This window comes from Hemicordylus capensis, chromosome 5 (genome assembly GCF_027244095.1).
Source record: "Hemicordylus capensis ecotype Gifberg chromosome 5, rHemCap1.1.pri, whole genome shotgun sequence".
Lineage (NCBI taxonomy): Eukaryota > Metazoa > Chordata > Lepidosauria > Squamata > Cordylidae > Hemicordylus > Hemicordylus capensis.
The window spans coordinates 21,602,344-21,625,533 of record NC_069661.1 but is presented as its reverse complement, the minus strand read 5'-3'; the positions used below and the strand labels follow the sequence as shown (position 1 = coordinate 21,625,533).

The 23,190-nt window shown below is 43.8% G+C and overlaps 2 protein-coding genes across 4 annotated transcripts in view; one reads left to right on the top strand and one right to left on the bottom strand.

Annotated features, from left to right (window-relative positions):
- Window positions 1–20,386, top strand: part of KLHL8 (kelch like family member 8) — a 32,337-nt gene extending 11,951 nt beyond the window's left edge. For 2 of the 3 annotated variants that reach the window (XM_053256127.1, XM_053256124.1), the window contains 8 exons: window positions 2,282–2,830; window positions 5,518–5,704; window positions 7,859–8,002; window positions 12,551–12,662; window positions 15,795–15,963; window positions 16,467–16,626; window positions 17,342–17,543; window positions 18,196–20,386. In XM_053256127.1, coding sequence (XP_053112102.1) covers window positions 2,348–2,830; window positions 5,518–5,704; window positions 7,859–8,002; window positions 12,551–12,662; window positions 15,795–15,963; window positions 16,467–16,626; window positions 17,342–17,543; window positions 18,196–18,319 — 1,581 coding nt within the window. In that variant the 5' untranslated portion in view covers window positions 2,282–2,347 and the 3' untranslated portion in view covers window positions 18,320–20,386. The remainder of the gene's footprint in view (window positions 1–2,281; window positions 2,831–5,517; window positions 5,705–7,858; window positions 8,003–12,550; window positions 12,663–15,794; window positions 15,964–16,466; window positions 16,627–17,341; window positions 17,544–18,195) is intronic. The other variant, XM_053256126.1, reaches the window with a different exon arrangement.
- Window positions 20,387–22,884: 2,498 nt separating this feature from the next.
- AFF1 (ALF transcription elongation factor 1) overlaps window positions 22,885–23,190 on the bottom strand; it is a 208,967-nt gene continuing 208,661 nt past the window's right edge. Inside the window, exon 20 of the mRNA XM_053254860.1 lies at window positions 22,885–23,126. Coding sequence (XP_053110835.1) covers window positions 23,096–23,126 — 31 coding nt within the window. The 3' untranslated portion in view covers window positions 22,885–23,095. The remainder of the gene's footprint in view (window positions 23,127–23,190) is intronic.

The window sequence follows — 23,190 nt, the reverse complement described above, 5'->3', positions numbered from 1 at the left end:
TCCTTATCCCTACCTCCAAACGACCATGGTAAAATTGCAGGGAGGAAAGAGTTAGGGCAGGGTAACAATGAACACATTTTACTTTCTCCATGGAATAATATTTGGAGGACATTCCTGCCAATTTTCATTTCCATTCCTCTGACAACATTGATAAAATTTTATAGTAGTTCTTGTGTTTTTTAAAGACTTTCAGGCTTTTAAAACACCCTTGCAAATTTGGCTGCTGCAGGCCTGACGGTCAGGACAATAAAAGCATGGTAACCTGCTGAAAGTTTCGCAATGCTATCCTCTGTCTTCCTTCTCTAGAGGGTGTAAACCTTTTCAAAAATCACAACGAGAATAAACTTACAATATGTGGTTGAAGCCTATAATATGTGGATTTTCGGTTACCTCCCCTTCCTTCTGTAGCTGTGCCTCTCAAAACTGTCCCTGAGGGTTGGGGGATCGTCAGGGACAGAGTTCTGAGAGGCATGGATGGCTGTAGAAGGAAGGAATGGCAGATGACTAAAAATCACCCCTGATGCGATGAAAAACCTTGGCACGTCAGCAAAGGATTCCTCTGGAAGTCATCTGAAAAGATTCCCACAACCTTTTCAGCCAAGCTGTCTATTAAACAGAAGTTATGTTTCTCTGCTTAAATAGAAAACTCAGCATAAAAAAGATGAATAGTAAACACTAATAGACCAATTTATCCTTTATTCAGGGTTGACAAACAGCTCTGCCAGTTTTGTCTGGACAGAGCTGTGTCTTTATTTCACGGCGTTTCATTGTCAAAGTCGTGCACAGCTCCGTGTTTCCCATCACTTTCTTGGTGCTAAACCATTTTGGCTGTCTTGACTGGCTGAGGCTTGTTTACTGATTAAAAGAATAGCTAATTGAGATGAAGAAATAAAACTGCTGGCAATTAATCATGATGGAACTTAATCACTAAAATAATTAAATGAGGAAATGGTAAAAACGACACACTAATGAAAACTGCTAGACCGGATTGTAGCCAATTTTTAATAAAAGGTAGCTCATCTTGATCAACAAATATACATACTTGTGACTGCAGTATGGTTAGCATGATTATTTCTTTCAGCTATATCAAATGCGATGTGTCCTTCTCAATAAAAACATTGTGTGGCTGTGGATTCAGCAGTGCCATATTTCTTTATCAATCTGTACAGAAAATTATTATTGACCTGAGAAGTGACATAGCATAAATAAGAAACTGTAGGTTGTGTTTTATCTTCTAAATTATTGTAAAAATTAGTTGTGTAACTTGAGACCATGTCCACAATAAACAAGATAATGTGATTGTAGTTTTGGATATTCCAGAGTAGCTTGGAGAAAGGGAGATGACTCTCGAGCATTACTAACTTTGTAATATGGGGAAATGATTGTTTTTGTGTTTATATAGGGAATGAAAAATGTATCAGAACATTTGTGGCAAATAGTGAGATTAAAGAACTGTACTAGGTACAGTGCAGATGTAACATTGACCCCCAACAAACTGGTTTGGGATGGGAGCACATGTACTCCCCAGAGAAATTTAATGTGCAGACATATGCATTACAATAGCAAGATTTAACTTTCATCCCAGTCAAAGGTTACATGATACGTGCACTGGCAAAGACTACTTGTAAACTAGAGACTGACTTATGAAATTTCAATTCTGGTTCATGGCAAACACTGCACAAAAGTAATCATGTCCAATAAAATCAAAATTAAATCAGTAAAAAAAACCTCCACAAAATGATGTAGGTTGAAACTATGCTTTTAATGAGTTTGCAAACCATTATTATTAGGAAAATTGGTTTGGATTAGCCATGTTTTAGATTGGCAGGCATCTAATGTGAAACCACAGTTAATGTTGGAAAGAAAGGAGGACATATTCTCAAAAGAGGAGCATATGTTTCCCAAAGCTGGTTTAATTTGCAAACTGGTGTGTTTAAAAGAATATGAGTGAAATCAAAGTGATTTCTAAAGATGAGCAAAGTTTAACCTGACCCATTAACAGTAGTGCCACTTTATGCAACTGTTTACTAGTAATAGGATTCAGTTGTCTTGATAGGTCTGGGGTATATAAAAAGTTAGTATTTGCATTTCTGGCTCCAATAGTGCAAACCTAATTCTAGGTCTCAATTACTACATTGTTCTGTAAGGTGATTATTTGCACTTGTTTTTTAGTAATGCATGTTTGGGCCCTATGACCAACTACCCCGGCTGCAACGGCTTCTTTTGTATTCAGTGAAACCGATGAGTTTCTGTTTAACACAAACCTCTGTTCTCTCAACAGGTGGGTTCAAAGCTAATTTCCTGTCACAAGCTAGTGCTGGCCTGTGTCATCCCTTACTTCCGAGCCATGTTTCTTTCTGAAATGGCAGAAGCCAAGCAGACGCTGATTGAGATCAAAGATTTTGATGGGGATGCCATCGAAGATTTGGTCAAGTTTGTCTATTCATCACGACTGACGCTGACCGTTGACAATGTCCAGCCTCTCTTGTATGCGGCCTGCATTCTCCAGGTGGAGGTAGTGGCGAAAGCTTGCTGCGAGTACATGAAGCTGCACTTCCACCCGTCCAACTGCCTGGCAGTGAGGGCCTTTGCCGAGAGTCACAACCGTATTGACTTGATGGACATGGCCGATCGATATGCCTGTGAACACTTTGCTGAAGTGGTGGACTGTGAAGACTTTGTGAGTGTGTCACCTCAGCACCTCCATAAACTGTTGTCTTCCAATGACCTGAGCATTGAGAGTGAGAAACAAGTTTATAATGCTGCCATTAAATGGCTTCTAGCCAATCCACAGCATCATGCTACCTGGCTAGATGAAATACTTGCCCAGGTAAGGGCTGGGTGAGAATGAGCGAAAGGTATCTGTGTTAAGGGTGATGGTCTGTAACATGCAGATGTAGCGGTCTGTGGGCTGTTTATGTCAGTGTTGCATCTTTCAGTATTGCGATTGGGGCATACTTTGTAAATGAGTGATATTTAGACAACTCTTTTCTTCTGTCTTCCTGTATGATAAGCTGAAGCACTTCTGCCATTACATTCTGAAACCTTAGAAGATCTTGGGCTTCTTAAAAATGGCTCCTCGTACTTCCTCCCCCACTCCCAACAGATTAAGGGTTAGGTCACTCAGCCACACCCACAATATTTGATTACTAGCTGCTGAATGTGTGAATTAGCTCTATGGAATGGTATGGTTAGCTATTTTCCCCCCTAACATTTTATATCCACCTTTAGAATTGTGGAAATTTCAAGGCTGCTTCTATCAAAACACCAATAAACACAAAACAAATATTAAAACATATCTAATGCATCCAGAAAATAATAGAAATGGCAATTGAGCATTAGAAATAGAAAACTCGCTGGAAATTCAAAGCAGAAGCATCAAATCAAGCATTTTAAAAACCTGTGTGTATTTCTTTCAAAGTGTTAGCCTGGTGCCTAAAGCTCATTCTGCTAGGCTGTGGTGAGCTAGAGGCCCGCCACAGAAAAGCCCCCCTCCCACCATTACTCTCTGGTCTAGCCTTTGACAGTTGGGGACAATGAAGGAGGACCTCTGGGAGCAGAGGTGCACCTAGGCCATTTTAGAGCCTGGCCCTAAAGGCCTTTGGAGCCCCACCCCCCGGCAAAATAAACTGCAGTGCACTATTTCTTACATCAGAACATGTTTAGGGAAAGTTGGAAACTTTATTGTTCCTTAGAAAAAATTCTGAAGAAGATACTTCCCACTGACTTGCACAGACATACCATATTTTGCATTGATTGAGAGTCCTGGCGACTGCATACCACCTTGCCCATTCATCACAAACCCACAGGTGTGGGCCAGAGTGTATTTGTTTAAAAAAGAAAAGAAAAAGATTGTGCAACCCCCAATGGTATCTTGACCATTCACAAACCAACTGGGACACAACACATGTCCCTTTGCTCCACAATTCAATCTCACACCTGCCTGGAGCACAAGCCACCTTGGACATGTCATGCATTTGTCAGGAAAACAGTTAAAACCATAACACATGTCCCTTGCTTGACAGCTCTCACCCAGATCTTATGGACTGCACACCAACCTGAGCAGAGGGCATTTATTTCTTTAAAAGGTTTATATGGATGTTAACTTTTAGCTCCACTTTCCTAGGTGTGAAGTACTCTGCAGATAGAGATAACTTTCTGCCAGCTTTACTGCAGCAGCGGGGGAAATGATTAAAAAACAGATCGACTGATCCACTTCAGATTAAATATTCAGAGCCCTCCCACCCTGCCCTACATATCTGTGCTCAGTATCAAAGCCCTATAGCAAGCCATTCCAGGCGATGTAAACAGTGGGGTAAAAGGGGGAGTGTTTTACTTATGATTCCTCCATATGGGGGTGGAATGATGGTCTGAGGGGGGCTTCAGTTCCAGAAGTTTTTCTAATTTTTCTGTCATGAAACAAGTCACATATATAGGACTTTTTTGATGGTTTTTTTGGATTTTAAAAAAATGATTAAAAACAAACAGGTTGCCCAATCCATTTCAGGTTAATCAGAGCCCTCCCAACCTGCCCTACATCTGTGTCTGATATCAAAGCCCTATGGCAAACCATTCCATAAAAATATTCAAAGTGGGAGGGGGTAAATAACCACAAATAGGAAATCACGCAGACTACCTCCATTACTAGGTCTGAGGAGGAGTCCCAGGCAGGGAGAGGCTCAGCACAAGAGGCCAGTACAGGCCACCCCTGGCTGGCCAGGATCAGCCAGCCAGGGCAGGCCAGCTGCCCTGGCTGGCTCTGCTTCCTTTCTTCTCTGCTGCCTATAGGCAGCCTGTCTGGAAAGCTACAGGAGGCCTCCTGGCAGAACCGGAAAGGCCTCTAGAAGCCCTGCCCACCTGCTGAACAGCGGATAGTTGCGGGGAGCTCAGGAGGGCTGCTGTCAGGAGGAGATCAGGCTGCAGCCACCCTTGTCCCTCAGCTGCGCTCGGCCCGCCGGGGGGCGGGTGGCAGCACAACAGGGAAATAGGGATTTGGAGGCCCCGGGGGTGGGGTGAGGAGCCTCCCACCCAGAGGGCATGGGGGACTGGACTTCCTTCCGGAAGTCCAGTCCAAAGAGCGCCAGTGTCTGGTAGTGGTCTTAACAAATGGGGTAACAGGAAGGTTTGTGTGGAAGCAGGTGGTCCTCTAGACACACTTTTTGATGTGTGGTGGCTCTTTTGCACATGCAAGTCATTACTAGATAGGGCAGTAAACAAGTGACGAACACACGGTTGTGAATGGAGCCTATGGGTTCACACAACTGGAAGTGATAATAGTGTAATGCCACTGTAGATAGTCCTTGTTAGGGCAGGGTTGCAGACATGCTTCATTTGGTTGTGACTACAATCATGTAGCACAGAGATCCAAAGGATCATTTTCTCCTTGGTGGCTTTTTGGAAATCAGTCTTGGTTGCACATTTTCTGGATGTTTCCTTTAGAAGTTTGCCCTGAAGTTACCAATAATTGTGCATTTAGGACTTGATGAGTGGATCACCTAGCCTCTCTCTTTCCGCCAGGTGCGCCTGCCTCTGTTGCCCATTTGTTTCCTCATGGGTGTAGTGGCTAAAGAAGAGATTGTCAAGCAGAACCTAAAATGTAGGGACTTGCTGGATGAAGCACGAAACTACCACCTTCACCTGAGCAGTCACACGGTACCAGACTTTGAGTATTCTGTCCGGACAACACCGAGGAAGCACACGGCAGGTACCTACCTGGGTTTTTGATGCACTAGTGCTGTGGGGATGTACAAATGCTGCTCTATCAATGTCGATCATGTTTCCTTAGTGAGGCGACCGATTCTGCAAGCAGCCAGCTGTATAACTACTTTCACCCAACATGGTTGAACTTTGGTATTTTCTGTTATAAATCAGAGTTAAATGTTCAAGGTATTGATTGGAAAGCACCAGAATTTTGTATGGCACACGTGCCAAGTTGCAGGCCTAAAAAAACATATGGAACTGCATTAGGCCTCGCCTGTCATGTCTTTCTTAACACGTTCATCTAAATTTGTGGTCTCTTCGCATGTAATGGCAACACTGTGTATTGGCCATTGGGCCCAGGCCTCGGGCTCACATTCCCTGATTTCCTCTCTTGCTTCTTAGATTGATCAAACTAAAAGTGAAGGAGGGAGTTGGAGTGCAGAAAAAGGGGGTGGGGAAAGCATGTGAGCTCAAGGCTTGGATGTGAACAGTCAAACCCTGGTATGCCATTGTGAACCGTGCTTACTGAATACCACATATGGCAGGCTGACTACTCTTGATCATGCACGTGTGATCATTCATTCATTCAACTTCTATACCGCCCAAACTTTTGTCTCTGGGTGGTTAACATAAAACAATTAAAACACACATTAAAAGTTAAAACAATTCAACAATTTAAAATCAACCATAAAATTGAAACAATTTTAAAAAGCTGGGAAAGCTTGGGTGAAAAGATGGGTTTTCAGATGGTTTTTAAAAATTGCCAGAGATGGGGAGGATCGTATTTCAACAGGTTTAATCTGATTCAACAGATTAGAAAAGTGATGGCATTTCCTACCTTACAAGGATTGTGTGCCATCTCCTTGGAAGCCAAGACAACATTTCCCATTGTTAGAGGGACTCGGTCCCACTCTCTGCTTTGCCTGAATTATCTGCAATGACTTATTCTAGAGCTCACTTTGCATTGGTGCCCCTTGTCATGATTATGTTGATCTCTGTTGTGTATCTATCTGCAGGTTGGGATCAGGCATGGACCCACACCTTCCTGAGGGCACACCCAGCCAGGTCCTTAAGGGGAACTAGGTCCATTGCTGCCCACCACTACGCAGTAAGCCTCTCCACTGAGCCCTGGAAGGCTTTTTGGGACTTGTGTGAAAATCAAAATGGCACCACCCACTGAAGCAGGAAGATGTCTGCTGCTGTTGCCCACTATTGCCCAGTAAAGGAGCAGGCTCTCTGGGGAGGCTTACTGAGGGAGCAGGAGACCAGTGGGTCCCCTCTGCTCCTCTACTCAATTAGCCAGTCAATGGATGCACTCCTCTTCTGACACTGCTGCCAGAGTGGCAGCACTGAAGGAGGAGCATGTTTGCCTGGTTAATGGGCACTACTGTGGGGAGGAGGAGGATCAGCAGGCACACATGGTGGATCTGCATGTCCCGCACTCCCCCTCAGGATGGTGTCTGATAGGGACCCAGCACAGGATTTGCCTGAGGGCCCTCTCCATGGTACCTGGTGCCAGTTCTGGCAGATCTATTGGGATGGTGAATCAGACTTAAATACCGGTTCTCCTGGTCATTTGTGGCTAGTTAGAATTGCTTGCAGTTGACCAGGCAGGGAGCTTTTTAAACTGAAAGCAAGTTGGTTCTTTATATTAGGTGGTTGATATGCTCCATAAATGCCTAACATCGTGAATGTGGACAGACAGGCTTTAAAAAATGTTAAGGGGCCAAGATGTATGTACAAGAGTGGATTAAGTCGTCTTTTGTCCCTTCCAGTTCTGAATTTCTAAAGTTTTGCAGTTAAGTTTTATCTTATTTCTTTATTTCTTTGTGTGAACCGCCCTGAGCCATTTTTGGAAGGGCAGTATAGAAATCGAATAAATAAATAAGATCAGCCAAGAAGGCTCTTGAATGCCTAAGTTGAGCAGGACTGTTAACCATTGTCCACTTACATGGTTAACCAAGGAATTGGCAGTGTTGTGCATGGAGAATAAATGACATTAATTCAACCAAACATACCCGTTTCTGCTATTATTGTATCAGGGTTCTTGAATATATGTCATGTGCAGCATTCAGTATGCCATCCAGCCAGGTTTATGTGTGTAATCATGAAGTGCTTGGCAAATAAGGTGTGTCTTCTTTTGTGCTTTTCTTGTTAGGTGTCCTTTTCTGTGTTGGTGGTCGTGGTGGTTCTGGCGACCCATTTCGCAGCATCGAATGCTACTCAATAAATAAAAACAGCTGGTTTTTTGGCCCGGAAATGAACAGCAGGAGGAGGCATGTGGGAGTAATTTCTGTGGGAGGTTGGTAAAAAGAGAACACTAAGATCACTCTTTACTTTATTGTAGTTAATGACTCAGGCATTCCATCAACCCAAATTATAGCCTTCATATACAGAATATCTCTGAATAGTACTTTGTTTCCTGAGATGAAAAAAGATGATTGTGACTGTTTTTTCAGTTAGGTGGTTGCCAATCACAAAGCAAGCAATGATTTATCAGTCACCGTAAGTACGTATTTTGCACTTAAGCAGTCCAGTCCTAGCTACGGTTATTTGGGGGTGACTTGCACTGATTTCAGTGGGTCTTGCTTCCTGGAAAATGTGTAGGATTGCAGCCTCATTTAGAAGATTGAAAGTGACTAAAGGTGGCCCTTGTTATCCATGATCCCCTCACTCATCGTTTTGTGTATCTGCTGTTGGACCATGCACACCTGACCTTGTTATCTACGGTTCTAAAAATAGTGAAAATCTGCCTTTCCGCAGTTCCTAGGTGTCTGGAACTGACTCCTGTTGTCATTTGCAGCCACCATTTTGCTGAATGGAGCAATTATGTGCCTCTTTAAAAAAAAAAATAGTTACCAGCAATTTTTCGTGGAAAATTGGCAGAATTGGGGGTTTGGGGAAGCATTGCTGGAAAGCTGGAGACCTGGAGAGCATGGTATGGTATGTTCCTAGTGCTGCCTCCTCCCTACCTTTTAAGCTTAAAAAAAAAAAAAAAAACGTCCAGGAACCTAATCCCCCAGTTCCTATTGACTCAAGGTCTTGTTATTGCCGTTTTAGGCAAGAACGGAACCTCTAAAGATAACCAGAGCCACCTGTACCTTGCTTTTGGCAGGGGTTGCTTTTGTGTTCCATAACTGTGGAGCATTATCCATTTTGGGGGGACTTATGAAAAGATAACAGTGAAAATATCCATCTAATGGGCAGCAGCCATGAAACAGCATAGAAAAGAAAAGCCAAGAAAAACTATGAAATAGCATGAATTCCATGCTATTTTAAGTGTATTTTATTCATAACTATGGATATTGTAATGCCCTTAAACAAACCTGCAGTGCAGCCACATTGATATACTGTGTACTAGGGGTGTGCACACAACCAAAAAGTGTGGTTTGGTTCAAATTTGAATCAATTCGAACTGAACCATCTTTTCGGTGAACCAATTTGGTTGAACTAACCGACCGGTCTGTTCAATTGAACTGGTTTGGGTGGCAGTACTTGTAAAGGGGAATCCAGTGAGCATTCCCCTTTACAAGTAAAGGGGCAGGGGAGTGGCGAGAAAGGTTGTTAAAGTCTTACCTGGCTTTAGTTTAGAAAAAGGCAATTAAGGGGTTTATAAAAGAGGTTGTAATAGTATGCACAGTGAGGAGGAAGTGGATAGGTAGTGGCTTTCCTCTCTCTCCCATAACATTAGAAGCAGGTGGCACCCATGAAACTGCTTGTTAGGCAATTCAGACAGATGAAAGTACTCTCCACAGCACATGGTTTATGGAATTCAGTTCACGGCGAACAAGTCTGTCAGCAGCTAGCAATCATGATAGTATCTATCTGCTGCTTCCCAGGTTCAGAGGCAGTATGTCTCTGAATGCCGGTTACTGGGAAGCACCACACACAGAGCTGTTTGCCTTCAAGTCCCACTTCTGGGTTTCCCAGCAGCATCTTGTAAGTCTTTGTATGCAAAAGATGCTGGACTAGATAAACTTTTTTGATCTAATCAAATAGGGCTCTTGCTGCCTTAAGCTGGAGGCTTCCATTCTCCCTGGTCTGGGTCTTGTGCTGCAGTCTCCATTACTGGTAATATTTTAAAATGAAGTAGATCTTACTTGAAAATTTGAGAGCTCTTGTAGAGTAGTTGCTAGTATTGTGAGCCAGGACATTGTTGCAGCCATGAACCCATTGGATTCCCTTCCTACATCTCCCTTATGGAGATTATTCCTTACTTTTGTATCGATTCGTGTGAGTATATGTCTGAGCTTAGAACAATGAAATGTGCTGCATAAATGTGAAGAGTTAACTTGTACTGGCTTGGAGACTGATCTATAGATTGGGAAGTCTCTGGATTGAATTTTGCCTCTGCATGACTACAGTAAAGTAGTCTTGGGGGCCCCTGCCCCCTATGGAATATCTGGAACCAAGCACTGATTCAACCAACCTTCATCTTCCAGATGATTCCCTGATTAAAATTCACAAAATCCCTAAAACTTTGACTATTAGCTGCAACACCCCCAAACATTTTTAGTCCTCTGGGCATTGGTGGGAAGGGGTTGTCTCAGTTTCACAACTAAAATAAAAATGTTGCCATAGCAGATAGCACCACAGAGTGTTTCCGCACATGGATTGATGCAGAGGTTCAAATCCATAGACCTTGTAATGCAGTTAATAAAAAAAAATGTAGTACTGGGAAATGGGATTATTTTATTTTATTTATTTAGCATATTTGATTACTGCCCCAAACTCAAATCTCTGGATGGTTTACAATAAAATGCAGATTTAAAACATTAGGACTATTTAAAACAGGGAGCAGTTCTATATATCAAATTAAAAGCCTGAGTGAATAAATATTTCATTCATACACACACACACACACAGCCCTTTTAAAGCTGTCAGAGGAGCTTTATATATTGTATATCGACAGGGAGTACCTTCTTTTATGTGTTTAGTCAAAAGCCTAGATTTTGACTAAAAACATAAAAGATGTTTCTAAAAAGCTTTCTACCAAAAGTGACATACCTGTGGGTTACAGAATTATAAGTTCCAAAACTGTATTCCTGGGACTGGGTAGCTGCCATTGTAACCAGCACATGTCCCCAAGAACAGGGGAGGAGAAACAAGCATTTGCCCCAGACTCTGCTGAAAGGAAGCGAAACAGGATCTCATCTATGTGAATCTGAATCCATCCTCGCCACAGGAATGAATTTACCATGTAGTTTAGGGGAAACCTGACAGCGCTGAGTTGTGGTGGTGGTGGTGAGATATCTCCCCTTGGGGCCTGGGCCAATTAATATTTACTGGACCCAGCATGAAACTAATCGGTGAAGTCAATTCTAAAAGGTTTCAATTTCTCATGCTAATAAAGAGGGATTTGAAGGGAGGATGGGTCCTGGAAGAGAAGCAGGGCTTGTTACCTATGTAACATCGGGAAATGCATATGCCAAGGAAGACAAGTGAGCTTATTGATTCCCAAAACGGAGCTTCACACTTCTAAAAAAGAAGCCAGTAATGTCAAGCTGGCCAGATTTTAGGGGTGGGTGTGATAAACTTGGCCTGCGTTTGCTGTGATTAACTACAGTATGAGCCTAGTACTGGTCTACCATACATGGCTATTGTAACGATGCTAATGTGTAAGTGGGGTGGGGGGTGCTTTTAACACCTGACCAGGGGTGTGCAGAACTGGTTCAATTCAAAGTGGCCTGGTTCAAGATGTAACCAGACCAGCTACCCAAATAAGGGGGCCAGTCTGAGTTCAAGCCAAATCAGACCGGTTTGGCCCTGTTTGACCGGTTTAGCTATGCTCGTAAAGGGGAATCTGGCAACTGAAATTGAATTGGTTTGGCCCTGTTTGACTGGTTTGGCTATTTTTGTAAAGGGGAATCATATTCAAAGCGCTGGTCTGTGAACCGGTTCGTTAGAACTGGTTGGTTGGTTGTTCGGTTCGTGTTATCGAACCGGTTTGGCCCAGTTCAATCACCTTGCTTATAAAGGGGAATCTGGAAAGGATTCCCTTTTAAAAGCAAAGTGGATTCCCTCGCTAAAAAGCAGTTTGAGTGGTGGATGGTGGCAGGGCACTACACTGGCAGTGGCGGCAGCTCCTCTGGTGCTTCTCCTGCACACACATGTGCAGAGGCCAGAACCGGTCCACCCACCAGCCCACAGTGCAGGAGCCACTGCCACCACTCATATGGTGCCCTCTCACTCACACCCCCAACCCCCTTTTAAACTAGGGAATCGCCTTTGGCCACCAGCCCGGTTCTGGCCTCCGCATGTGTGTGCGGTGGAAGCACCAGAGGAGCTGCTACCACTGCTGGTGTGGTGCTCTCCCCACCCCCCGCCCACCCCTCAAACCTCTTTTTAGCTAGGGAATCTCCTTTGCTTTTAAAGGGGAATCTTTACCGGATTCCCCTTTATAAGCAAGGGGGTCAAACTGGGCTGAACTGGTTCGACCGCACAAACCAAACCCCCAGATGGTTCTAACGAACTGGTTCACGGACTAGAGGTTCGAATTCAAACCGAACAGCTGCAGACTGTTCCGTGTACTTCCCTACAACTGACAGTGCTGTATAAATGTTTTGTGGGGCGGTGTGTGTGTGTTTGTTTGAAAACTCATCGCAGTTTTGTGTAAACCTGAAAGTCGTTTGGCAGCAGAATGTTCTTGTGCAAGGCAAGAAACCTTTAAATCAGTTGGCTAAAAGCTGCTTGGTACAATCTGTTACGCTGATCACTGCTATTTAAAGGGGAAAGTAAAGCGAGTTATTACTTTAACCATAGGTTACATCGTGCTATCTTGCTTTCAAAGAGATAGAGTTATTGACTAGAGAACAAAAATCTCAAGTGCCAATGCTCTTGTACTTTTCAGGGAAAGTGTATGCTGTGGGTGGGCATGATGGCAATGAGCACCTGGGCAGCATGGAAATGTTCGATCCCCTCACAAACAAATGGATGATGAAAGCCTCCATGAATACTAAGAGGTAAGTAAATATGGGATGACCTCCTACATAAAACTAATGTTGTCATATGGAGTACATGTTTATCAATGGCGTACTTCTACACAAGTAGAAGTTGGCACTACGCACGTGCCTGTCACGGCGCGCGTGCGTCCATCGCCGCCGTTGTGCGCGCACCGCATACATGCGCCACGACAGGCACATGCATAGCGCCAACTTCTGCTTGTTAGTAAAGGATGCAGACAACGATGGGGGCAGGGGCAGCAGGGAGGAACTCTGCCGCCCCAAAAACTTTGCAGCAAAGTCAAGCGCCAGAGGGGGAAGAGTTGCGGGAGGGGTAAGTACTACCCCCCCGCCCTTAAAGCCACACTCCTCCCCCACACCGGCCGAAGTCCGAACCGTTCCGGTGGTCTCTTGCATGGCCCCGGACCGGTTCGGGCACACTCCTAATTGTACATAGAATAAGTAACTGAATATGATGCCTGCCTGTGGGACCACAGTTTAAAGGTATGACACAAAAGGAAAGAGGGAGAGTGAAGGAAAATTAGAATTAACATGAAGAAGGAAGAAAAGGAGATCAGAGGTATGCCACGTGCTTATCTTAAATGTAGTTGTGGCTAGACCAGCTTATGAAGGCATTAGAAGTCCTCAGTATGCTGGTTCAGATGATTGTCCACCAACAATAACTATATCCCCCATAACAAAATTCTACACAATAATTGTTAGTCTTAGGCCTTATATTTGCCTTAGAACTAGCAATTAAAACTACCCTAATATGACATAAACACAACTAGCTACATAGCTTTTCAAATCAACTTGGATTTTTCAACATGAATAACCACCAAAATCAACTTAAAATAATACTCTTTACTGGACAAAATCTTTCAACCCATATAAACGACTTATTAGGATATGAAAAAATAGGTCCAAAACTCATTTCCACCTTTAAATACCACAATAGCTGACCAAACTTTAATTAAAGGATTAATTACAACACTTGTTGTTTTAACAGCCTCCATTTTAACCCTAACACAACTCTAAACATGCAGCCCACCTTGGATTAATTCATTTGTTAACTCTAGCAGCACAAACAATGTTACCACAGACTAATAAGCATGGGCCTCCTAAAGAATATAATATTGAAACCCCACTAAAATCCTCCTGAACACCATAAAAACCAGCAGCATCTACCCAGCCACACCAAAACCCTCAAAATTAAGTCTAACAGATCCCCCCCAAAATGAAAACTAACCCCACATACCCAACAAAATATACCGCAACAGACCAATTTCCTCAAGAATTGGGATATGGCTCAGATGCTAGCGCAACAGAATACACAAATACCACCAACATCCCCCCTAAATAAATCAGAAATAATACTAAAGAAATAAAACACCCAAGCACAACTAAAACCCCACACCCAACTACAACCAAACCAGCCCAGCCACCCCATAATAGGGAGATGGATTAGGGGCCACAGCAATTAACTCCTCAATCAGACAAAATCTTAATAAAACAATAAATGTCATTCTTCTTACTTGGACTATTAAGCAAGACTAATGGCCCAAAATACCTAATGCTAACCAACACACAAAAAGCTCATCAGATCTTCAAAATTAACTCTTTCATTGACCTCCCCTCTCCATCAAACATCTCTGCATGATGACACTTTGGATCCCTCCTAGGAATATGCCTAATTGTACAAGTCCTAACTGGATTATTCCTAGCCATACACTATTCAGCTGACATCATCTCCACATTCTCATCTGTTGCTCATATCTGCCGAGATGTCCAATACAGCTGTCTTACCCAAAATATTCATGCCATCGGCACATGCTATAAGAAGGGTCTCCTTGAGGAGGGAGGCATTCCTCTAAATTGCCCCTCGACATGTGCTCCAAAATCCTGTTTAATCAGGATTTTTGTCAGGGCAGTTCAGGTGGCTACTCCACTCTCATGATTAAAGGACATCCTGCCAGTATGTTGGGACATCCCCTGGTGATGTCAGGGCAGGTGCACTCAGATGCACAACATCCTGGTGTGTGCCTGCTGGTGCTCATGCATACCGACAAGCTACAAAAGTGGAGTTGTGTTTGAAAGTTTGGGATACACATTTTATGATATTGCCTGTGATAAAATACTGCATAGGTGGGTATTGGAAGGGAAATTAAGTGAATGTGTTCACTGCAAAATTGGTTCTATGTGACAGCACAGAGCAAAAAAAACGTGTAGCTTATGAATTGCTAAACCTTCTGATCTATTAAATGCTGAATTTTTAATATTCATCTAGTGATTATTTCAGTGTTACTGTAAACATTTTAAAAGTTGACAATTTTCAAACAGGCAAATCTTCTCATGCCCAGGGCTTGTTTCCTTACTAGGTCATATCTATTAAGATAACTTACAACAGAGCATATCCCCAAGGGAGATTTAAACTTTACTCACCACTGGTGCTGCTGGATCCTTGTTAGTGTGAGTGATCCTTACTTCCTGTTGACAGAATCTGAATCTGTTAACAGAATCTGAATCCTTGTTTGTGTGAGTGATCCTTACTTCCTGTTAACAAGTGTAAAGATTGAAAATCATGGAGCATTTGCATGCCAGATTTGGCTGCCCCATGGTTGTGCAGCACTGCTACACAAATGCTCTCTTGAATGCATTTGATTCAGATTCATGCAGTCCTGGCGTTTAAATGTAGTTTTTCTCCCCTTTGGTTAGTAGGCCTGATAGTTACCAGCAGTTTCATTTTGTTTAGCAAATGTTCACTGGGCAGAACTTGCCTTGTGTGGGGCTTTCTTCTAAGGTAGAGTTTCCCAACCTTGGGTCCTGGGATGATGACAGCCGACAGCTCCCATCGTCCCTAAGGCTGCTGCAGCTGGGGATGATGGAAGTTGTGGTCCCACATAATCTCAGGACCCAAAGTTGGGAATTGTAAACCAGTTGTGGTTGCCTAAGCCCTGGACTACCTCCAGACTAGCTAGATTCTCCTTTGAAGAAGTGTGCAGCTGTGTGGGAAGCCATTTCACATTGTGGTTTGGCATTTGGAGTTTTATTATACTTGGTGTTTTGGCTCTGAGTTGCTGAAGTGGGATTGGGATAATTATGCCTAGTAACTAACTTTGCTGGTCTGTTTGGGGATAATGATGTTTTTATTAGGAGAGGAATTGCGCTAGCCTCTCTCGGAGGTCCAATCTATGCCATAGGAGGACTGGATGATAACACCTGCTTCAGTGATGTGGAGAGATACGACACTGAATCTGATCAGTGGAGCGGAGTGGCACCAATGAATACACCTCGGGGAGGAGTTGGCTCGGTGGCTCTTGTGGTAAGTCACTGCTTGCCTTGATGAGAGCTAAAGTGCGGCAGCATAGGAAGGGGGGTGAGAGAGATCTTGTCTCCGCTTGTATAACATGAGGGTTACAGTTACAGGGAAGTGGGAAAAACTCCTATTTGTATTTTTGTGGAAAGTGCCTCCCTTTTAGTCCTACGTGACAGGAAATGAAGTGAGACACGGAATGGAGGAGAAGAAGTGAAAGATGGAGTGTAGAACTCTGCAGAGTTAACATTGCTACATCCTGTTTGCTAAACCATCACATGGGTACTGCGCAAACCTGACAGCCAGCACCTCTGAACAAACATCTTGCCTCTTTAATTTCCTGGTGATGTGGTGAGATGCAAGCGTATTTGTGTGTGTGTGTCAAAAACCGACCCTGGGGCAGACGGTTGCTGATTGACAAGCCCTTGCTCAACGACTCTTCTAGCTGCAGGGACTGCAGCAGTTTTTTGTGCTGCGATAAACACCTTCTGATCCACACTCGTCTCTTTCAGAACTATGTGTATGCCGTTGGTGGGAATGATGGTGTGGCTTCTCTCTCCAGCGTGGAGAAATACGACCCTCATCTCGACAAGTGGATAGAAGTGAAAGAGATGGGTCAGAGGAGAGCCGGCAACGGGGTTAGTGAGCTCCATGGCTGCTTGTACGTAGTAGGTGAGTAATGCCCGGAACTTACCTTTCCGGATTGCCATTCTTTTCCTTTCTCTCTCCCGTAATGTAAATATTTGGGTCAGCCACATCAAATTGTCAAACTTGATCTTTGATGTGTGTGTTGGCAAATCTTGGGATAAGGCTGCAGATGTTTTCCCTTGCTTGTTTGGGGCCCAGGTTGGGGTTACTGTGGATGCTCAGGGGCAGAGCATCTGCTTTGCAGGCAGAAGGTCCCCGTTTCGATTCCCTGACATCTCCAGGCAGGGCTGGGAAATCTCCTGCCTGGAGAGCTGCTGCCAGTCAGTGTGGACCATACTGAGCTGCGTGGACCGGTGGTCTGACTCGGGTTCAGGCAGCTTCCTTTGTCACGTGAAGATGTGCATCAGTCGATTAATGGACAGTATTACAAATGGAGGTTTTTCTTTAACAAGCTGCCGTGCACCACTGGGCACAGACTCCTCTGCATACTAACTTGGATATCCTTGTTCCTTGGCCCCCCTTTACAAACTGTATGAGTAGTGAATTAGAGTTGGAGACGTCTTATATGACCACTGTATTCGTAATGGACCACTGTCTTCAAATTGCACAAAAAGAATTTTGTTGCTGGAACGTATCCAGTAGCTTTGCTCTACGGAGCAGCTCACAATAAAATCACAAGGGTTTGGGTTTCCTTTCTTCTGAGAAGAGATTGCCTATGTATATGTATGTCTTTATGCAGGTGGCTTTGATGACAATTCTCCACTTAGCTCCGTCGAGCGATTTGACCCGCGCAGTAATAAGTGGGAGTATGTAGCAGAGCTTACAACTCCTAGGGGTGGAGTTGGCATAGCAACATTAATGGGCAAAATCATTGCCGTTGGAGGTCACAATGGAAATGCCTACCTGAATACAGTGGAAGCCTTTGATCCTGCTGCAAACAGGTAACTTGGTATCTTGCCCTCATTAAGCTGTTTTAAGTACTGGTTCCCCTTCTCTTCGAGCAGGGATTTTGAGCAGCTCACAGTAAAAATGACAAAACTGTAAAGATAAAATCAGTAAGCAGAAAGTAACAATGTTAACCATGGCAAACAGAGCGACCATTAAAAGCAGAATTATAATCACAAATGTAAAAGGTCTGGTGCAGGGCCAGTATTTTAAAAGATACTTTGATATCCTACAGCACTGGCCCCTATGAACAATCAATCTCTTATTAAATGTGGAGTTCTGGGAGAGTTAAATATTGACAACTGGGGATTTGTCCCTTTGGGTATTTCAGACCCCCCCCCCTTCTGCATTTTAAGCTTGCTTTTTAAAAAAATATAGACACACTTTTAAAAATGTGCATTCATGTTTTAGTGAGTTTTACCAATCCCTTGGATTTAATTGGCATGGGAATTCAAAAGTGACCATTTCTTCATTGGATGGGCACGACACTAGTTTTACTTAAGTTCCCCTTTTATTTTTGTGGTTGAGTTTTTCAACTTAAAAAATGTTGGAGTCATCTTTCATGATCAGTTGTGCATCTAGGGTTGAAGCTTTGGCTGGAAAAAGCCGACGGCTGCTCTCGTGCTTCATCCTTCTCATTCCTTTTAGGTGGGAGCTTGTCGGCTCGGTGTCTCACTGCAGAGCTGGGGCCGGTGTCGCGGTGTGTGCTTGTCTCGGCAGCCAGATCCGTGATGTGGGCCAGGGTTCCAGCAATGTGGTGGATTGCATGTGAACGTGAGCTTGTCTGCTTTATGAAGTGCCACCGTGACTCCAAAAGGTTTAAATTTGATAGTCCCAAACTATGTAAATCTTAAAATACATTTTTGTACAAGAATGTGTTTGGTTAGCTTTTGGACACTTGCCATCAAGGCTTAGCAAACATATCCCCTAGGGTGTTCATCATAGTTAGGAAGTGTAAGGGCTTGTGATATCTAGCACCATGTGACTTGGCAAAGGATTGTGGCGAAATCTCAAGCCTGTATATCTCAATCGACAATGATTTTGTCAGATGTGTTCCTCCCACATGTTTCTGCTTTGGCATTTAAGACAATCGTCTAAAGAATCTAACAGCTCTGTGTGTCTTTTAGTTAAAAGAAACGGCTGCCTTTTGTGGGTAAGCATGTTCTGCTGTAATACCATGCAAATCTGAATTGGCCCTGTGGTCTCCAGGTTCCTGAAGAGCGTTAAGTAGGAGAATGCCTTGTATGTCACCCAAGAGGTGTCATGGTTGGACGGAAGCACTCAAGTCACTGTTGCTCTGGCATCGTCATGCGGCGGGTGCAGACCCCCCCCATGCCACTGCTCTCAGCCACACAGCAGTTCCAGTTCAGCTCACCCTTGTGTGGTTGCAGGTCATGTGCCACTTGTGTTATCCCCAGTGCAAGTAGTGTGCAACCTGCAGTTGCACAAGGGTGAGCTGCACCAGAATAGTCCTCTTGCCCAGTCCTGCTGTTTTGTGTCTGGGAGCCCAGCAGCAGTGTGAGTGGAGGCATTACGCTGCAGGACACGTCAGCCATGGAATGTGCTCTCTGAAAATCAAGATAACACCGCTAAATTGATGTGGAATATAATCACGTGCTGCTTTGTGTAGGTGTGGTTTTTTTTTTTTTTTAACAAGCTTACAATAAAAAGCAGAATCAGGAGTGTCCTGTTCTAGAAGGGAGAGTTATTGGTTGCTGGGCAGCCATCCGGAACCTCTCTCATCCTGACTTAAATGTCTTGTGAATCTCTGCATGTGGCTAGCTGGACCTTCACCCCACACTTCTGCAGCACAACCTCAACAGACTCCCTCCGCTGGGCTCCTTGAGCCCATTGGCTTGCCGTGCAGATGCCAGACTTGCAGGCTCCACTCGTCTCCAAACCCAGGAGCATTTCTCATGTTACTTTCCCCTGTCTGCATTTTTATGGGAATAGTAAAGGTGCATGCTGGGCAGTTGTTCAGCACATGGCTTGAAAGCTGGGCAGCCTGAGCTGGGTGTGTCTGGCCCTGGAATGACTCCTCCCGGTTGCTTGCAGGGCTAGAATTGCCATCTGCGGAGGACGCTGCCCGGACACCTTGACTCTCGGATGTAGTTTGCACTGGCGATCAGAGCAGCTGTCTGTAAACCGAGTCATTTGTACGCAATGGCAAAGGAAATTGTAACCTTTTTGCTGACTTGTGGAAAGGAGGGGCTAGGCCTGTGTGCAGAAGCTGCTCTTTTGATGTGGCCAGTCCCACACCGCCCCATCCCAGCTTGGTTCCTCCTCAGAACACTTGTGGACTTCTTCTCTTTTGGCTACTTGTATTCAGTCCACACAGACCTGTCTGCGAGAGCATTTCTAGCAGTCTTCGAGAAACAGGGCAGGCTCCGCCTGAAGTGACCACAGCTCATGAGACAAATGGAAATAACACTTCCTTCTGTCATAAAAAGGAAATGTGGGCATACAGTATATGAAGAAATAAGGATCTGATGCATAATCTAGCACAGCTTCAGAAAACTGTAACTGCCTATTTCTGAATTTTTTTTGAGATGGGAGAAACGTGCACAACCAAAGTCTTATGCCTGAAACTCTGGGTTGGAACATGATACAGGCATAAGAATACTGTGTTTCTTAGAGAAACAGTTATGCAATTATCTATATTCAGTACTCTGGTAGGAAGACTAATTCTATCACAAATCACTGCTTTACTATTGCACTGCCGCTTCTAAAACCTGTTTTTGTATTAGTCTGTGGTATCCAGTGGACAAAATGCAGAATGAAGTGGTGTATCCTGTTGTATGAAAACTGTAGAACCTGTAATAAAATGCATTTCTATTTATTGGCCTTGTGCATTTATTTCTCACCTGGGTGGACCTGCAGAATGATAGAGAAGTTCTTTTAGGTAGGCTGCTTGTGCAGCTGAAGATTCAAGATAGCCGAACCAGAGCCTAATCATATTACCATTAGCTGTGTGCTGGTCAGAATAACCTGCACAATTTTGACCAACTTGCTGTGGCCTGCAGACCGTGAATATCTGTTGCACTTTTTGCTGTATTACTGCAAACACTCAAAAGTGTTTTAACATGCACAAGCTTTTCAGGCCAGACCCCAAAGGGTCATATGCCTAGGCCCACAGATAATGAAGTAAATTATGTAAAACTGTCCAGCTATATGAAGGTTAATGTTGGGGAAAGTGCCTTTCTCCATTTGGTATCAAATTTTATTACACTTGAGTTCTGTTAAAAGGACTGTCGGTGATTAGCCATATATTCTGAGACAATATTCTGTTCCTGTTGTCTGCTTCTTGGAAACAAGATAATATCCCTCAGAGCACTTTACAACAGGCGATACATTATTTGGAGACACTGCTAGCTAATTCAGAGATGATTAAGTGTTGTCAAGTCAGTGTCAACTCTTAGCGACCACATAGATAGATTCTTGGATGATCTGTCTTCAACTTGGCCTTTAAGGTCTCTCAGTGGTGCATTCATTGCTGTTGTTGCTGCTGGTTGTCGTCATCTTCTCTTACCTTCAACTTTTCCCAGCATTATGGACTTTGCATAATATGGCCAAAGTATGTCAGTTTGAGCCTGCTGGTAATGTTTGGCAAAAGTCGGAAATATTAGCATCCTCTGTTAGCAACAGGTGTACTAACAAGAAAAACATGATTACTTTACTTTACCTAAGGTGGGTGTTGCAAATCAAATGCTGGCAAGAGAGCAGAAATGTTTGTTCAGCAACAAGAATTTTTTTGTGTGTTGCTAAGAATATAGCTGAAAAGCTTTCCATTTTTCCACAGATACAGTTCTCACATAAGAACTATATCACAAAAAATCAGTTTCCCCACTCTTTTCCTGTGCATTTAATGTGCAAAACTGACTACTAGCACTTATGCAACATTCAGTGTGGTTTGCTTTTCAGAAGCATTTGAAAGCGTGGGTTGCGTGTAATGCTGCTGACTGTGAATTTATACCCTTTTTGTGCTAGATTTTTTTAAAACCAAACTCAAATACAGCTAAACCTTTTGACTGCAGTATATGGGCTCCTGTCTGTGATATACTAGAGTTGCAAATGTATTAGTAAACACCACCCTTTCCTGCTTATAATCCAGTGAACCAATTTGCACCACAGCTTGGCATCACAGGTAAAGCCTCAGGCTGGTGTACATCCCCTTCTCCTGCATTCTTTGTAACTTCCCTCTTCTGCAGCAAATTCTGTCTGCAGGAAACTGGCTGGGTTGTGCAAATACTTGGCTGGTTTAGATGGGCTGGGGCCAGAGTAGACAAGGTGTGGCTGTTATGCCTGCCAGTGGTCCAAGTGTGGCTCCTCTGGGCCTTATAATATTGAAGGGACAGTGGACCCATTAGGAACATAGGAAGCTGCCTTCTACAAAGTCAGACCATTGGTCCATCTAGCTCAGTATTGTCTGCACAGACTGGCAGTGGCTTCTCCAAGGTTGAAAGCAGGAATCTCAGCTCTGTCTTGGAGATGCCAGGGAGGGAACATGGAACCTTCATGCAAGCATGCAGGTGCTCTTGCCAGAGCAGCTCCATCCCCTAAGGGGAATATTTTACAGTGCTCACACATGTTGTGTTCTATTCAAATGCAAACCAGGGTAGACCCTGCTTAGCAAAGGGGACAATTCATGCTTGCTGCCACAAGACCAGCTCTCTGCCCCAAAGTGGAACATTCTTATGTTCTCTCTTCTTCCCCACAGTTCCCTCTATTCACAGGGCACTGTATGCATATAATGATTTTGGGAAGGGTGCTGGTACGCCTAGCAGAAGCCAGTCTTTTTGTATATGTCTGTGTAATTTCTCTTGGATTAGCTTTGGTGTTGCAGCAGGGAAGCAACTTGCCTAGGGAGCAAGGGGCTGTTAGTTCAAATCCCCGCCAGGGTGCTTCCCAGACTGTGCCTAGTAAATATATTTGTAGTCACCTATATCGGGCAGCAGTGATATAGGAAGGAGCTGGAGTCACTTCAATGACAACAGCAAAGGCATCATCTCATACTGCATGGGAGGAAGGCAATAGTAAACCACTCCTGTATTCTGCCATAAAAACCACATTGCTCTGTGGTCACCAGGAGTCTACACCGACTCGACAGCACAATTTTTCCTTTTCCAGTCTCTCTTGGACCAATTTCACAATAGACATCTGGCAAACTTTGCATTAAGCATTTTTTTTCCCCAGCAGAGGGAGATAATGAGCTGTGCTTGCAATTCTTCACACAGAAGACCAACCATGTAGCATATGGAAATCTATTCTGAATGTTCAGGGACTTGTAACGTAGGAGGTGGGCTTGAAAACCCCCAGCGTGGCCTACCTTGAGAACTTGCCCAAGGCTGCCCACAATCTCAGCCTTCATTAAAGAGTCATGTGTCACCTTTAGGGACAAATGGATTTATTAAGGCATGAGCATCTGTAGGCTAGAGATGCATGAAGTCGTCAGGATTCTGGAAGGTCTCTCGGGTGCCACAGGCCTCTGGCATTTTTGCTGCAACAGAACACATCACAGCTTACCTTCTGGAATTTCAAACAGATGCAATCAAAGTTGGGGAGGAGGAATTGTGTGTGCCCTGAAAACCAAAACAATTCAAAATACAGGTTACACAAACATAGTTGCATCTAGCAGTTTAAATA